At 41.5% G+C, this 17,848-nt stretch overlaps 1 protein-coding gene across 7 annotated transcripts in view; it reads right to left on the bottom strand.

Moving 5' to 3' along the window:
* Window positions 1-649: 649 nt before the first annotated feature.
* CPNE8 (copine 8) overlaps window positions 650-17,848 on the bottom strand; it is a gene marked incomplete at its 5' end in the record, with an annotated part of 57,636 nt that continues 40,437 nt past the window's right edge. For 4 of the 7 annotated variants that reach the window (XM_083399777.1, XM_083399778.1, XM_083399779.1 and 1 more), the window contains 9 exons: window positions 650-2,381; window positions 3,580-3,653; window positions 4,205-4,262; window positions 8,588-8,690; window positions 10,675-10,802; window positions 11,077-11,258; window positions 12,077-12,123; window positions 16,323-16,384; window positions 17,259-17,312. In XM_083399777.1, the coding sequence (XP_083255903.1) occupies window positions 2,193-2,381; window positions 3,580-3,653; window positions 4,205-4,262; window positions 8,588-8,690; window positions 10,675-10,802; window positions 11,077-11,258; window positions 12,077-12,123; window positions 16,323-16,384; window positions 17,259-17,312 (897 nt within the window). In that variant the 3' untranslated portion in view covers window positions 650-2,192. Of the gene's footprint in view, window positions 2,382-3,579; window positions 3,654-4,204; window positions 4,263-4,951; window positions 5,039-8,587; window positions 8,691-10,674; window positions 10,803-11,076; window positions 11,259-12,076; window positions 12,124-16,322; window positions 16,385-17,258; window positions 17,313-17,848 lie in introns of those variants that run through there. The other 3 variants (XM_083399780.1, XM_083399781.1, XM_083399783.1) reach the window with 2 other exon arrangements.

The raw sequence follows: 17,848 nt of genomic DNA, 5'->3' as shown, positions 1-17,848 counted from the left end.
CCACTGCAATGTGATTTAGAAATTCAAAAGATATTTTGGTTAAACTAATACAGTTTTGCTTGGTAAGTAAAATGTGTGTAAAAATGATTGCCAAGTACTTGTAGTTATGATTGTACTTGTAGTTATGTTATATAATTATATTGTATTATATTACATTAATTTATTATTTAGCATTACCTGACATTTTCAGAAGGTAAAATTAAACCTCATTGGTCTTCCGAAAGCAGTTTATCTGCTTCTTCATCAAACATTTCGAGTTACTGAGCTAAATGTTGTCCAATCACAAAAATAATAGATTTGAATTCCTCATATCCCAAAATGTATTTTTAAGACCCCTCACAGAAGAGATTTGCAAAAATTCAGTTTCATCCCCTAAAATGACACACTGTATTAGCCTAGCTCTGAATCTTATTCAAGAAACAAAAGATCTGTTCAATGCTCAGAAATCTCTGCAACCCTATTTTCTTTTAACATTTCTTTCTCACTGATAGGCTTATTCTAAAAAGTTGTGAACCTCTCGAAGATTTTAGAAACTTTTACTAGTTCTACGTAAACTGCTCTCTTATTTTTGCAGGATCAATATTTGTGGTATGAGTTTCCAAGATGAGCACTTAGCTATTTTGAGCAAACTGATTAGTCATATCCAGTATGAGAATATTTTAAGGATCTTTAATATATTTAAAAATGGAAGATTTTGTATTACATAGGATTATATACCATTAATGCAATGTATATATACTTTCCCAGAAAAAACTTTTCATGCTTAAAAAATGCACCTTAATTTAATACTTGTCTGTATAACATATATAGTAGTAAATAAAGTAGTAAACAGGTTATGTGTCAAATAAGAGAGCTACACATTACAAGGTAATTACAATTTTGACAAAAAAGTAAAACATGTTTTCCAGTATCTGAAGGCAATTCACAATCATTTCCAAGGTATTTGTGAGATTTAAGGCCATTTGTTCTAATTAAAAGTTTTGACATAAATACTCACAAAAATGTGTTATTTTGTGTGTAAAAACTGTACATGCAAAAACATTTGATAATTAGGATAAGAACAGGCATATATAATAAAATACTTCGAGTAGTTCTATATACAAAGTTGTGCACAAAGCAACATAGCTGTGCAATTTTAACACATTTAATTCATTACCACTTGTGTGCCCTATATGGCGGTGTGACTGTGGCAACAGATAACTCAAAATGTGCCAGCATCCCTTTGAATGGACCATCTAGACAAACCTCATCGCAACTGGCAATTTGCATAAGAGCATCAAGTCACTCCTAATAAAATAACCTGCAGAAAGCAATTAGGTTGTCAAAGCTCTACAGCTGTTATGCAAGAGACTCTACAGATTACATTGCATGAGTCAAATTTCAGGACTCAAAAGCTGATGCTGCCATTTCCTAGAATAACACTGTGTTGTTGTTCAAATTTATTATGCCAGCATAATCATTCTTTAAAAAATGTAAACACAAGTTATTTCAGAAACTGGAATACCTTGCAAAAAAAAAAAATCTTACAGTATTCACATCTTGGAAGCTTATTCCCAAATCCGTCTGATGATTCATTACCGAGCACCTGAGTGAGGTGTTTCCGTTATTGAGACCTACGAATATGTTTGGCCTCCCAATTTCTACTCACAGTTTTGCATTACTTTTTGTCTGGACAATCATTCAAAGAGATATTGCTTCTCTTGTGGATTTTACTATTGCAAGATAGAAGACAATTCAATATCCCAAATTCTTAAGGTTAAGAAGAATTATAAAAAGTAGTTAAGTTTGAAAAATAGTAACATGTAAACATTGATACAGAGGAATTTGCATTCACATCTTATGTACATCTTAAGTCAGGAAAGACAAGGACTTTTGAGTTGAACCCGTGACTTGTGCTTTCTCCAAAATACACACGACAATAGTAGCTTATTCTGTCAGAAACAAAATGAAACTCAGAAACAGACATCACCATTTTCTTCCTCTTACATAAAAGCTGTTCAGTTGCGCATGCAACCAAGTTGGACATTTTGGTATATGAAGTTAACGTTATTTTGCTCCAAATGCCACCAGAAGCCTTTACTGCATACAAAGAAGAACGCTTCGCTTCAGCTCGCTGGCTCTTTAAAGTGCATCACTGTACTGCACTTAACAGTGCTCTATGGTTTGTGAAAAGCATTCAGCATTCCAAGTGCTCATATCTGAGTCTGCAATACATGAATAGGTGGGGTGTATGGAGGAGGCGCAGGCGATGGCTTGATTCCTCTCACCCTCATATAGGAGAGAAACTGGTCTGGGATCTCAGCCAAGACATCTCTAGCAAGTCTGGCCATACTTAAAATGTGGTTTCCGCTTCTGTCAATGTAATCCCGAAACGGTACAAACTGAAATGAAATGGAGGGGAGGGGGAGAGAATTTGTTTAGCACTGCCGTTGGGGCATCGTAAAGAAGGAAAACCAAAGGCTGAAAATAAGATGTCATTTATTTTGAAACTTAACTTGGTAAGATGATCTTAATATTTCAGATCTTTTGCAGATGCATATTATATTCAGTGCATTTTTTCCTAAAAAATGTTTAGGGGTACTCTCGTTTTCCTACTCATATTGAAATATTGGCCCTCAACGAGGCCAAACTTAGATTCACAAAATGTATAGAGGTATGCGTACCCCCAGAAAAAAGCACTGATTATATTACACATTGGTATTTTTAAGCTTTTCTGTTGAAGGCCTTCATACTAATAAAATAACATAAAATAAAAATATCACAGTATCGAAACATAAATAAATCTACATATGGAAAAACAAATGCAGAGCAGCAAAATTTCAAAACAGCAAACTAGGAAAATGTGACTCCATGCCAAAGACTTGATGAAACAAAGCTACTTTCATATAATATCGGAATGCTTATAAATAGGGGCTAACTGAATGTCCAGTAGGCAAGTTACAAACCCTAGGTGCTGCTTCTGAAAAGATCCTGTCTGGGGTCACTGCCAAATTGCACCTCTGGTGGTGATGGGACATGGAGCAGGAATGGCAGTGATGATCACAACAGGTGAGCAGGTTTTAGGCATCAGAAAGTCACCCTTAAAATACCTCAGTTCAAAATTGTATAGTGCTTTAAAAGTGTGACCAGCACTTTGAACTTTCCTTGCTATCTAGAACTTTCCAGCCTGGTTTCCTGAAGAGCAAGCCAACCTGTATACATACATTTTAAAAAGGTAAAGGTATGTATGCATCGCGGATGGCTCTGGGGTTGAGGCGCTCATCTTCTGGGTCATGTGGCCAGCATGAATAAGCCGCTTCTCGCGAAACCAGAGCAGCACACAGAAACACCATTTACCTTCCTGCCAGAGCAGTACCTATTTATCTACTTGCACTTTGACGTGCTTTCAAACTGCTAGGTTGGCAGAAGCAGGGACCGAGCAACGGGAGCTCACCCCGTCGCGGGGACTCAAACCGCCGACCTTCTGATTGGCAAGCCCAAGGCTCAGTGGTTTAGACCACAGCACCACACGCATCCCATATATACATTATGTACTCTAAGTCTATAAAAGATCTGCTAGACAGAAGTGCTTTCGCTCACCTGTACAATATCTCTTTCTGCATACATTCCTCTTGAGGAGAGTCTTACTTCATCACCATCCAATTCTTCCATAGCTGAAAAAAAGACAGAGTAATGTATTCATATTGTTTGATTTAATCTATTCAACAAAGGCCATATGAAAAACACATAGTTTGTTTTGTTATTTATTTACATAGCACTTTATGGCCCAATTGAACTTTTGAACTAACAAGCAAGCAATTAGGTTTGGGTGTTTCACCCGAATTAGGCAATTCAACTGTATTGCTAGAAACTGTGCTCCTTCCATTATTCACAAACACAACATCCTGAATATCTACAGCTGTTTTAAAATAGGGATTATACGAGTTCTCAAGGTAACCCCACCCAGTAATATGGCTGCTGTGTTTTGGACTAGTTAACATTTCCATGCCATCTTCCAAAGGCAGCCTCAATCAAATCTAGAAGTTACCAGAGCATGGAGTAATGTATGTTTTATCACATAGGCTGCTTTGAGTTCATTTTGCTAAGGAAAATGGAGTATCAGCTACAAAAGAAAGATAAATTGCCATTTAAGTGATGCTGTGAACTGGACCCTAATTCCGAGGCCTCTTTCCAAGAAAAGAATTCTGAAACTGAGGATGCTCACCGTCAAATTCAGCTGGGCCAACTCCTACTATTATTATTGACATTGGAAGCTTTGAAGCCTTCAAAACAAAAAGAAAAACACATATGAACATTGTCACATAATTTAAAGATACAGGCAACTCTCAGCATCATGTGTGATGCAGGTATGTACAATCTAATTGTGGTGCACAACACTACCTTCAATCTTAGATGAAAAGATCACATTTGAATACACACCTGTGATCCATAAAACATTTTATATACATATGTATGATTCAGCTCCTCTTTCTCAGTTATTTGGGAGGGAGTTTAAAAGCGGTTTGATGGCAAGGGAGCAGCTGAAGTAAAATTATGCTGGAAAAAATAATCTACATATACTCTCTTTCTTGCACCTTTTTTTTACCTATTTGCAGCAACAACTTGGCTATTTTGCTTTTACTGTGTTATTCAAACAAATACTAGGCACCATCCGGCCAAAATTAAGGTTTAAGATCCTGGGAGAGAACTCAGCATATACCCCTGATATCAATTGCACCAGAAGCAGCTGAAGTTTGACTGAATTGTGCTAAACATCTGTACGTCTGTCTCAGATGCAAAAAAAATGGTAATGTGTTTCAATCCAAGGACAGACAGAAAGGGCACTTTCTGTTACTTTTTACTCTAAACCAAGTTTGTGGAAGAAAAAGGAAAGGCATGTGCACCTAAACTCAGAACTACAGGGAAGTTACTGCTTCTTCTCTCACACAGGCCAGGCTTCCTGTGGGTGCCTGGTAAGGAGAAGATATCATTGGTACTTACCCATGTAGGGTTCTTTTACATGCATGTAACATGACATCAGGTGGGAATGGTGCTCCCCCTAGTGGTTGAAGGCAGAAATCACTACAGTCATACCTCGGGTTATAGGCGCTTCAGGTTGCGTTTTTTCGGGTTACAGACCGCTGAAACCCGGAAGTACCGGAATGGGTTACTTCCGGGTTTCGGCGGTTGCGCATCCACAGAAGCACTAAATCATGCTTTGCGCATGCGCAGAAGCACCGAATCGCAACCCGTGCATGCGCAGACGTGCCGCTGCGGGTTGTGGACGCCGTGGGTTGTGAACATGCATCCTGTACGGATCACATTCGCAACCCGAGCGTCCACATTACTCTAATTGGAAAAAAAAACTTAGTGGCGTTACCATGCCAATCCCAGCCAGTTTCTATGCTGATAAGCCGGGATAATAGAGGCCAAAGCAGAACAGTGATATGAACAAAGACAAACACAAGACAATCCCTGCCCAGGGAACGCAAGCAAATACTGTATAAAGAATATGAAATAAGCCAATCATGCGGAGTGAGAAAGGCAGTCTGGAAAAAGGGATAAGACCCTGATGCCAAATAATGGTAAAGGTAAAGGTACCCCTGCCCGTACAGGCCAGTCTTGACAGACTCTAGAGTTGTGCACCCATCTCACTCAAGAGGCCGGGGGCCAGCGCTGTCCGGAGACACTTCCGGGTCACGTGGCCAGTGTGACATCGCTGCTCTGGCGAGCCAGAGCCGCACACGGAAACGCCGTTTACCTTCCCGCTAGTAAGCGGTCCCTATTTATCTACTTGCACCCGGGAGTGCTTTCGAACTGCTAGGTTGGCAGGCGCTGGGACCGAACAACGGGAGCGCACCCCGCCGCGGGGATTCGAACCGCCAACCTTTTGATCAGCAAGCCCTAGGCACTGAGGCTTTTACCCACAGCGCCACCCTTCAAGGATAAGTAATATTGGTATCTTTCCAAGCACGTCGTGGCATCTGATGGGACATACTCAAACTGAACCATATAGAGTGGGATACCTAAGAATGAACTATTGGCTGTGTATGGGTTCAGCAGGACCTCCCAAAGGATGCCTCTGCAGAGGCAGAAACATCCACTTTATACTATTTAATAAAGCTTTTGGAATATGGCTGCCCAACAAATCTCCTGCAGAGAAGCATTCAGAGAAAATGCAGGTAAAGTAGCTGCAGCCCTAATTGAATGGGCCATAATTTTGGCTGGGGGAATAAAAATTGCAAACTGTTATAAGCTTAAAGCAATGCAGGCTTTTAACCATCTAGCTAAAGTTGCTGAGAAGATTTTCTTGCACCTAGAGGCTGTTAGTTTCTGTTTGCCACTGAGCAGCTGCTTAGAGTCACAAGGCTCTGTTTACATTCCAGAGACAGACCAGGCTATTGGAAGTCTCACGGGAGAAGGGAGATGGATGTGACGTACTGGTTTCTCTGTTCCTTTTGTTCCAGTTGCTCTCTGCTTTCATAGAAAGAGGATGTATATTTCTTTGCTGTCTGTGTAGTAAGAAATAAAGCATAGCGATGTGGCCATAAACCTCATCATTTCTGCTGCTTTGGAAACTCTGCTGAATGGAGGAACGTGCCTGAGGCCTTATCAGAGGCTCAGGTCGTTAATTATTCGATGAGCTTTATCAGCTTGGCTGAGTAGAGATTCCGACAGAGGCAGGGTAAAATGACTTTAAAAGGCTTCTTCAGTATCTGATTCCCCATTCAATCCTCCTCCATATCTAAGACAATAAAACCAGTAGTAGAGTCCTCTTGGAAATCTGAAGGATCTCCAACGGGTTGGGCAGACTATTTCTTATTAACCTCCCCCCTAGAACCTCTCCAGAACCTGCCGAGCTGGAAACTAGCCCAGCGCAGTAGAGGTGAGTGGAGGAGAGACTGAGAAAATGCGCACACGGGGTCCTTTTTATTCTTAATATATTGAACAGGCAAGAAAGGGAGCACAGAAAGAAAAGGCAGAAGAAGATGAGAAGAGAAAATGGCAGCAAATGGAGAAGAAACAGAAAACCCCAAAACCCTGAGGGGGGGGGCAGTCAGACAAAGGGTAGGAGGAAAGGGAGTCACCAAAACACATAAATTACCACAAAATGAAATAAGTAACAGGCCTGAGCTGACAACAAGAGCAGGGAGTTGAAGCTGACAATTCAGCTGGTGAAGGGAGAAATTGAAACTAGCTGGGGTTGGCATGGCAATGCCTCAAGTTTTTCTTTTTTCCATGACAGCAGCAATTTGTGCCTTCAGATGCTAGGGGAAACACTATTTCCACCTGGTGGCATGATGTCAACTGCCCCCAAGGAGGTGAATGGATACATACCAATTCAGAGAAAAAGTCCCACTGAGTACAACTGGGGACTCAGCTATACAGCTGCAAACGTTTTAAGTGTGTTTTAAGTGCGATATACAATGCGACACTAGATGTCAGTGATGAGCCTTATGGAAAATTTGATGTATTTTTCAAAATGCTTTCTTTAAAAAGCATTTTCTGAACCTTTTTAAAAAAATATGTGTGTAGATTCCACCTGGGTAAGTATCTACAAGATTGGAGCTTTGTGTTTTAAGGTGCTTTAAAGTGATGGAAGGCAGGATATATATCCTCTGTCACCCACCAAATGCCTAAGCAAAAACCAGGACCGTGAAGGCAGTAGGGGACAAAAAAATATTAATTTTGCCAACTCTATTTCTCCCTGTGATCCGAGTCAGATGAGGCCATACGGGATCATCCCTGGATAAATGCCTGAATGCTGTCATGGGCTGGATGAGGGTTGAGGTTGAATCTTGACAAACTGGGGTATCGTGGTCTTGGAATTAGGCAGACAACCTGTTCTTGAAGGGGTTGTTCTACCCTTGAAGTAGGAGGGGCTCCTAGATCAAGCTTTGTCACTGGGGGCTCAGATGACTGGTGCCAAATCTTTTTATGTTTCAGTGCCAAGTTAAAACATGGTAGCTTTCGAAGGCTGTGCACTATTATCTTATTCTACTGTTGTTCCATTTTAGGCTGAATTTTGCTATATCCTGCTCTGAAATAGTTGGCTGAAAATATGGGTTATAAATGATTCATTATTACATACTTAAGATACTTATTCTGGTGGCATTCAACTAAGTTTTACTCAGAATAGATCTACCGACATTATGGAACCTCATTTAGTCATTTCAATGGGTGTTAAGGGTTAATGCCTGCCCCACCAACCTTGATAAATTAGATAGATTATATAAATTATAGAAAATATAAAGGAGAAACATAGTATTGGTACATATCGTTATTGAGCTGTCCTACGTCTGTCATGTTAATAATTAACCCTTTGTTTTATTTATTTTAAATTTGTATTTAGTTTAATAATAAGTTTAATAAAGATAATTTCAAAAAAATTCAGTGAATCTACTTAGCTGACTACCCCCCTAAACAAATAAACATACCATAGTGCATTTGACAAAAGAACAGGAACGGTCAGGTATTCAAATACAAAGGAACGTGAAAACGTTAATGAGACAGAAATACCCAGGGCAATGAATGGTTGCCCAGTGGAAAATACAGTATGTATTCTACTTTTAAAGTATTTTCAAGATCAAGTTTAAACATAACTTACATTCACAATAGACTCCTTTGTTTGAGCCATGTCAGAAATGACCCCATCTGTAATAATGAGAAGAACAAAATACTGGGAGCCATCTTTTATTGAGGCAGCATATCTAAAACAAAACACATACAAACACAATTACAGTTTTAATATGAGAATATAAAACTTTCAGATTGCTTTTAAATCTATGTACTACAGAAACAAACTAAAAACTGAAACAAAACATTCAAAATGACAGTGTGTTTTATTAACTAGGACATCATTAGAAACTGGTGTATTTATTTATCAAGTCCACCTATCTATATTTAAGAGTGCATGGCATACAATGGTCTGGCTTACATGGTAAGCCAAATTTACCTGGGGCATGTGAACATGCAGGCTCTTAAAGAATTTAAAGCTGCTTTGCTCCTTCCTGATCCTTTTCTTGCTCCCGAGCCATGCTGAGCTAAGCCAGGGTTTGGGGCAGTGTTATATGTATTGCACATAATGTGTAGTTAGCTTTTGGTGGGTGGGCTAATATAATAGTGGCCTCATGGTTCTCCTTAAGAAAACCAAATAAGTCTTCCACTCCTAAATTGCTTATGAAGTCTGGTATTATGGGGGGTGGGACAGCAGCAGACCATCATTGCTTTCCTAGTACTGTTCCACAACTGTCTGTACTCTCTGCTCCCAAGAAAGCTGGCCTTTTCGACCACTGGCCAGCAGAGAGAGACTTTCCTGCTCCTTCTTGGCTAAGAGCCCTGGGTCTGGCCTTGACTTCTGAGGGAGTGCTGTATCTTTTCCTGAGCTGAAATGGGCAGCACCATCCCAGGGGAGTGGGGCAGGGGGGAGACACCAAAGGAGAGTTGACCCTTTGGAGGGGGCAGAAGTGAAACAGCCACCTCCCTAACATCTAATGAATGGGGTAGATTCAGTGATGTAGACTATCTTGCTAAGTTGTATCTAGTTTAATCAACCTAAGGTTTGTTTTGTTGCTTCTCTGCTTCTGTTTCGTCTTTTATCATGTGTCTAGGACAATGTCAGCTGGGAAGAGCTGGCAGTCCCACAACTGCAGAGGTCTGGGGGAAGGGGAAGGATGCTGAGAGGCAAGCCAGGTGAGGGGGGAATAAGACACAGACAACTGGTGGTTATGCTGTGTGCTAGTCCTTTCTTTACTCAGAGGAACTTACTTAATGCCAGCTCTGCTTTAAGAACGCTTTCCCATAACCATGATTTGATTGTTGATGGGGATGTGGAGTCTGATCTGGTTTGTATTATTGAGACTTGGGTGGGTGAGCAGGTCTTGAGGGTCAGGGAAGAGGTGTTACTTTATAGGAACTTGATCTCTCTCCCCGGGTATCCTGTCTGCTTGAGTGGCAATCTAGAGTGTTTGTGGCTTTGCATTAGGCACTCAAGACAGATTAGGGATTCTGTTGCTTTACCACTTGCCCCCTGCCTGAGGTGGTCTGGGATATAGCCTTGAGAACCTGCAGAGCTGCTGGCCTCTCACTGAGGCCACTAAATCTGGGGTTGCCCAGGACTTCACAGCTGCCATGAAAACCATGGGGCTGTCCCAACATGTCCTTGGACCAACCCACTTGCTAGAGAGATTAGGAAGATGTTAAACAGCTAATATAAAGGTAAAAGTAAAGGGACCCCTGACAATTAAGTCCAGTCGTGACCGACTCTGGGGTTGTGGCGCTCATCTTGCTATACAGGCTGAGGGAGCCGGTGTTTGACCACTTCTACAGACAGTTTTTCTGGGTCATGTGGCCAGAATGACTAAGCTGCTTCTGGCAAAACCAGAGCAGCACATGGAAACGCAGTTTACCTTCCTGCCAGAGCAGTACCTATTTATCTACTTGCACTGTGTGCTTTTGAACTGCTATGTTAGCAAGACCTGGGACTGGAGTAACGGGAGCTCGCCCCGTCACAAGGATTTGAACCGCCGACCTTTCGATCGGCAAACCCAAATGGCACAGTTGTTCAACCCACAGCGCCACCCGCACCCCTCAAACAGCTAATATATTCCCCCCTTTTTGTTTTTGGTGACTGACATCAACTCAGCATAAAGTCACTGTGCTGAATTTCCCCAGAATAATTAATGTAACCATTACCTTGCTACATGATTAATAACAGGAGCAAAGTTTGTTGGTCCATAAAGCTGTACAGATTTTAGACTCATGTAGTATGCTTCCATTACACCATCTATTCCACTGCAGTAAGGATTTTGCGGGTTTCCATTCTATAAGGAAAAACACAGGGGCAAAGTATTAATTATTGCTTATAGGAATGCTCTTACCCAATAGCAGGAGGCTGACACAACCTCTGGTACATCTCATGATTAAAATGCAAACATATATAGCAGAAAAAAGGCCAATATTTTCTACAATACTCTTAAAAATGAATGAATCTGAGCACAAATGGATCTACAAATATATATATGAAGAACCATGAAACACAGGCAGAGAGGAATTTTTAAATATATAAAATTTAAAAACGATAGAACCGTTCCTTACCAAGGCAAACTCATGAGACACTCTTCCGTCTGGCGGCAATTTTGCACCAAAACCTAGAGCTGGAAACATTTTGTCACTATCGTAGTCTTGAATTATTTCCCCTACTGCCCTCAGCGCCATGCCATAAGCATTCAGCTGGTATGGGTTCATATAATGAAGCGAGGTTGGGTGTGCAGGGTTACCTGTTGAAACAAAGCACATTGTTGAGAGGGGTTTGTGAACGTGTTGAGCAGTATGCCTTACAGTATCAATATATGAGATTCCACACTAGCTCTGTCTTACGTATTAATTCAGGTATGAAATACAGTGTGTTTCCCATGATGAATTTGGATTTAAGTGTTTGCTCTAAATATCCTTTTTTATTTGCATTATTTAGGTGTATAACGAGGCAAATTCCATAGTTTCTGGCATGCTGAAGAAACTGTGCATGCTTTGTGTGAGATTTTTTTGAAGCATAGCCCTTCAAAACTGCATTAGCAACAGCTCTGGATTTCCAAAAGTGGCATGGACTGCTATTTTTTAAAAAAGCTAGAATGCTCAGTTTGGTATTTTGCTCTACAGATTGTGACTGTGGTTTACAGATATACACAATATTTTTTACAACAAAAGACAGCCTAAAGAAAGCCATTTTCCCTCTCTAGAGTGTAATGGGTAGGTTCCTGGCTTGAATCCTAATTTCTGTGAGAAGAGTTATGCCCACAGAAGGTTACTTATTTGCCCCCTGCTCCAGCTGCAGTCTCCTGCACCTCCTGAGAGACCTTCTGAACAATATCGTAATGGATATGGGAGGGGGATGAAACATAAAGGAGAACAAAAAAGTGTGTGTGGGGGGGAACACAAGGGTTTTTTTCTTCCACATAAATATTTGGATCCAAATCTTCAAAACGTATTCTCACTAGAGTCTCCACACAATAGGACAAGCAAAATGAAAAATACAATGCCAAAACATTCACAAATACTGTGCGGATACTCAGTTTAATATAAACAAACCAATACTTACCATTCGAAGCTGTGAAATCAATAGCCACAGTGAAATTTATTTGAGTCCTGTGAAATGAAGTAAACAGACAAATGTGAAAAAATCTGAAGATGTAAGTTGCTACATGAGGAGTAATAAATCAAGAAAAACCAATAAAATGTCACTTAGACAAATGTGCATATTAACGACACACAGAACTGCCAAAGAGCATCAAAAAGGTTATACTATAACATTACTTTGTAATTGTATACATGCATACCTAGGAATAAGCTCCAATAAACACAACAGCGCTGACTTACAAGTATTAGCATTATTTTAAATTCTTAATTGCTTGCTTTATAAATAGTCTAAGCGATTCATCATTTTTTTTAAACATAAAGCATAACAAAACCGGGGCTAGGCTAGGAGAGCATTACAATTTAAACCATAGAACAGACTCAATAAAATAGCAATAAAGAACTTTGGCAGCAAATAATCACATTCCATCAAATGCCTGGGCAAAGATTAACATTTTTACCAGGTGCCAAAAACATGTTAATGATGGCACTAGGCAGACCTCACTGGGGAGAACATTCCAAATATAGGGAGCCACAACTGAAAAAGGCCTTTGTTTCCTCTGTCGCCACCTTGCAAGCCTCCCTTATAGCAGAAATGTATGGGATTGAAGTATTCAGTATTTACAGTGGTGCCCCGCAAGACGAATGCCTCGCAAGACGGAAAACCCGCAAGACGAAAGGGTTTTCCGTTTTCAGAGGTGCTTTGCAGGACGAATTTCTCTATGGGCTTGTTTCGCAAGACGAAAATGTCTTGCGATTCTTGAGGTTTTTTCCCACTCCCCAACCCCTTTTTCTAAAGCGCTAAGCTGCTAATAGCCTTTTAGCAGCTAATCCGCTAATCCCTTAAGCCTTTAATAGCCGCTAATAGCCCTTAAACTGCTAATAGCGCTAATAGCGCTAATCCGCTAATGGGCTTGCTTTGCAAGACGAAAAAACCGCAAGACGAAGAGACTCGCGGAACGGATTCTTTTCGTCTTGCAAGGCACCACTGTACTATTAAATTGCTACCTTATATGAGTAACTTCTCTAATGCAATATGCTTAAATATCTTGAGCATCTCACAATTTAAAGGGTACATATAAATTTAAAGTAGCAGGCCACAATTAAGAAGTGACAGTGCAAATTGTTTAAAAAGGAATTACCGTATATACTCGAGTATAAGATGACCTGAATATAAGCTGAGGCACCTAATTTTAGCACAAAAAACTGGGAAAACTTATTGACTCGAGTATAAGCCGGTTCACCACACCACAAACCTGGTGGCGGCGGCAGCAGCGGAGGAAGAACAAGCAGCCGAAAGGACCCTCACTTGAGTATAAGCCGAGGGGGACTTTTTCAGCATTAAAAATGTGCTGAAAAAGTCGCTTATACTCTAGTATATACGGTATCCTTTATTTGCTTTAGGCTTAGGAAGGCTGACTTAATATGAATTCACAAATAAATATCACCTCCATTCAACATATACCAAAATTGCAGACAGGTATATAATTGGGGGCGGGGGGAATCCCAAAGCCTCTTTAAGGTTGCCATATGTCCTCTTTTTCCAGGACACATCCTCTTTCTCATGGGTATGTAAAGTCGTCATAGCAATCCATAGTTAAAAGTAGAAGTCAGCAAATGTGTCCTTTTTCTTTTTCTCTTCAAAATATGGCAACCCTACCCTAGGTACCGTATTTTTCGCCCTATAGGACGCACTTTTTCCCCTCCAAAAATGAAGGGGAAATGTGTGTGCGTCCTATGGGGCGAATGCAGGCTTTCGCGGAAGCCTGGAGAGCGAGAGGCGTCGGTGCGCACCGACACCTCTTGCTCTCCAGGCTCCAGAAAGCTATCCGCAAGCCTTGCGCACCCGGGGGGAGTTCCCCTGGGCGCGCAAGGCTTGGGGGCGGCAGCCTGCAGCGCGGAGCACGGGGTGCCCTTCCGAGGACGCCCCGTGCTTCGCGCAAGTGTCAGCAAGCCTTGCGCACCGGGGGAGAACTCCCCCTGGCGCGCAAGGCTTGCGGGCGGCAGCCTGCAGCGCGGAGCACGGGGCGCCCTTGGTTTTTTGAAAAAAAAAATTCCTTTATTTCCCCCCCAAAAAAGTAGGTGCGTCCTATGGGACGGAGCGTCCTATGGGACGAAAAATACGGTAATACCTTTATTAGCAAAAGCTAAGGATCAAACTAGATATTGCGTGAAATGCATTATTTTTCTTGTCTGGTTTTCTTCTTGTTAAATCGCAGGTGTGTGGGGGGGCCATCAAATGCACTATGTCCTTCTGCCCCACTCCTGATTAAGATGACTATTTGGTTCCACCAGCAGCTTTCCACCCACAGCAAATAGAAGCTCTGGGGGCAACCCCTTCTCGTGTACCATGGCCTCAATCCTGATCGGATGCTGCCACCTGCATGGCTGCCATTTGCGTGGTAGGTGAATTGTGAAGGCCTCCCCCTCCTTCCAGGCAAAGTGTGTCGGGGGTATATAAAACTCAAGACACCCATGTGGGTGAAAACAGGGGACAACTCTTTATTGGCTACAGGAACTCCCTGGGTTGGTATGGAATTAGGTCAAGATCTGTAAACCCAGACGACTTCCAATGTGAAGCTTGAAATACCACCCCCAGTATGCCTGCTGGGGAATGCCATGGCAGCTGACTAGATTAATAATAAAATAATAATAATAATAATAATAATAATAATAATAATAATAATAATAATAATAATAATTTATTTATTTATACCGTGACCATCTGGGCTTCCCCAGCCACTCTGAGCGGCTTCCGACAAAATATTAAAATACAGCAATGCATCAAACATTAAAAGCTTCCCTAAACAGGGCTGCCTTCAGATGTCTTCTAAAAGTCTGGTAGTTGTTTTTCTCTTTGACATCTGGTGGGAGGGCGTTCTGCAGGGCGGGTGCCATTACCGAAAAGGCCCTCTGCCTGGTTTCCTGTAACTTGTGCTTCTTGCAGTGAGGGAACAGCCAGTAGGCCCTCGGCAATGGACCTCAATGTCCGGGCTGAACAATGGGGGTGGATACGCTGCAGACCATGTGACTGGAATCTGGCTGGTAACCTGGGAGGAGTGGCGCCACGCTTTGCCCACTGAGAGCTGGTGCGGCTTCTCAAGACTCATTACAAGTCACAAGAGACTAGGGCCCTGCAGGACTTGACATCTTTCCACAGGGCCTGCAAGACAGAGCTGTTCCACCAGGCCTTTGGTCAGGGCGCAGCCTGACTCCCTCCTTTGGCAATCTTCACAGAACTTTAGCTTAATGGTTGCCATCAATTTGATTTTAATTAATTGTTATAATGAAATGTTTTTAGAATGTTGCACTATTTTATTGTTGTTAGCCACCCTAAGCCCGGCTTCGGCTGGGAGGGCAGGATATAAATAATTTTTATTTTTATTATTATTATTATTATTATTATTATTATTATTATTATTATTATTATTATAAAAAGGTAAAGGTACCCCTGCCCATACGGGCCAGTCTTGCCAGACTCTAGGGTTGTGCGCTCATCTCACTCTATAGGCCGGGAGCCAGCGCTGTCCGAAGACACTTCCGGGTCACGTGGCTAGCGTGACAAGCTGCATCTGGCGAGCCAGCGCAGCACACGGAATGCCGTTTACCTTCCCGCTGGTAAGCGGTCCCTATTTATCTACTTGCACCCGGGGGTGCTTTCGAACTGCTAGGTTGGCAGGCGCTGGGACCAAACGACGGGAGCGCACCCCGCCGCAGGGATTCGAACCGCCGACCTTTCAATCGGCAAGTTCTAGGTGCTGAGGCTTTAACCCACAGCGCCACCTGCGTCCCATTATTACAAGGGTCCCCCTTATTTTTTATTCTACCCAGTGATGTTTCTACCCAAGCTGTGACAAACTGCTCCATTGAAACACCTAAGAGTCATGTGCTATTGCCTGAAAGGCAAAAACCTTTCAACCGAAGGCAAGCTCAAAAATATCAATTCACAGGAGAGGGCGGTTCTGCTCTTGCCGGACTTTCCCCTCCCCTGCATAGCGTGATCTACCATCAACTGCCTGTGAGAAGGGCAATAATAGTAGAATAATATTATTTACTATGTTTTAAAAATATGTAACTTAACGGCACTTGTAAGCTGCCTTGGAATGATTTGTAATGAATTTGGAATTTGCGATGAAAGGTGGGATACAAATAATTGTAAATAAAGAAATTTAAAACCTTTGTGATACCAGTATTATAAATGAATCACTTACCCGCCTTTAATATAATCAAGAAATGAAACTTCGGTTTCCACTAGGAAGGAAAGTAACGTTACCTGAGAGCAAGTGACACAGAACAAGTAATAAACATCAACCTTCAAAACAGCCACAAATATAGAAGTTTCTGCACTGTATTTTAGAATTATTTTAAAACTTTTCCAAGATACTGAAGCAAAGAAGGTTTTGTGTGGAAATGGCATGTATTGGTAACCCCAACCCCACTCCACACACTTCTCTCACCCCAGCACTCACAATATCTGTGAGTCTCCACCATAACTTCTCTTCCAGCCTCTTTATATACAAGCTGTTCCACTTGGCAGATTCCCTTCCACCAATTCACCTCCCCTACCAACCCTCTTATAAGAGCCAAACTATTCATATATACACTGAGCTGTGCACATGTATCTATGCATTCAGAGACTGGCTGGATTATCCCATGAATTCCTTTTTTAAAATGTCACGGAGTCTGGTCAAAATTATTACCAAAGCCAAATTAAGAATGCTTTGGCTGTACCTATTGCCCTGTGAACAAAGCAAAAGATGCTATGACTTTCTTGCTCCTAGTTTTAGCCAGGAAAAACAATCTCTCCTTGTTTCAACGAAGTAGCAACCATTTACACTTCACTTCTAAAGTGTTCAGGAAGACACAATCAGCTTCAGTTAAACCAACACTATTCAGTCCAGGAGCTTCAAGCACTCACCTGTGAACTTTAAGACTGGCTATTTAATTCCCAGGGAAGGCGCATTTTCGATAGAAAATGAACCAGCTCATCTATAGTTTGATAACAAAAAAAGCAAGTTCTTCTTATAATACAACACCTGTCTTATTTAGAGAACTTCTTGCCCAGATAACGCTTACTTAGATATATCTCACTTCAATATGTGCTGGGAAGGATAGAAAAACAAGAATGAAGAAATGATTTACTTAACTGTTCCTGAATTAACATATTTTTTCTTTTTTGCCCTTTTCTTTGGGTTTATAACCTAGAAAAGAAAATGCAGGCACGTTAACTTTTCTGCTTGTCAACACAAATCTCTTTAAATTGTTAAGACTTTTTTTTTAAACTCTGCCGTGCTCCCTGCTTCTAAACTCCACCTTCATTATGCCAATAAAGGCTGAATGAATGAATGAACTCCATCTTCCCTACATACACATTTCAAACACCTCTCTAACCCAGCACAACCCATTTGACAGGGAAATGTGTATGACCCTGGCAAGGACCCCTGAGATGCATTTTGCTGCTGCTCACATTAATGTGTACATCAGGGCAAACTGATATTAAAAGATTTTATAAGGAACGCTCCCTGTTTTCCATCACCCCCATCTTCCTCACTGACTTGTAACAGAGGCAGTCATTCCACTAGTTGAGCTAAAAAGCCCTTCACTGGATTGAATAAAAAATAGTGTTCCACCAGTTCTTGTCACTGGAATCAATCTTACGGGTGGCAGGGAAAGAAACATTCAAAGGAAGCCTTGTTCACGTCTAGGGGCATGCAGGAAGAAACGAGTGAGGCTTGCA

This window comes from Podarcis tiliguerta, assembly GCF_965153285.1.
Source record: "Podarcis tiliguerta genome assembly, chromosome: 10".
Lineage (NCBI taxonomy): Eukaryota > Metazoa > Chordata > Lepidosauria > Squamata > Lacertidae > Podarcis > Podarcis tiliguerta.
This window is presented reverse-complemented; position numbering and strand designations above follow the sequence as displayed.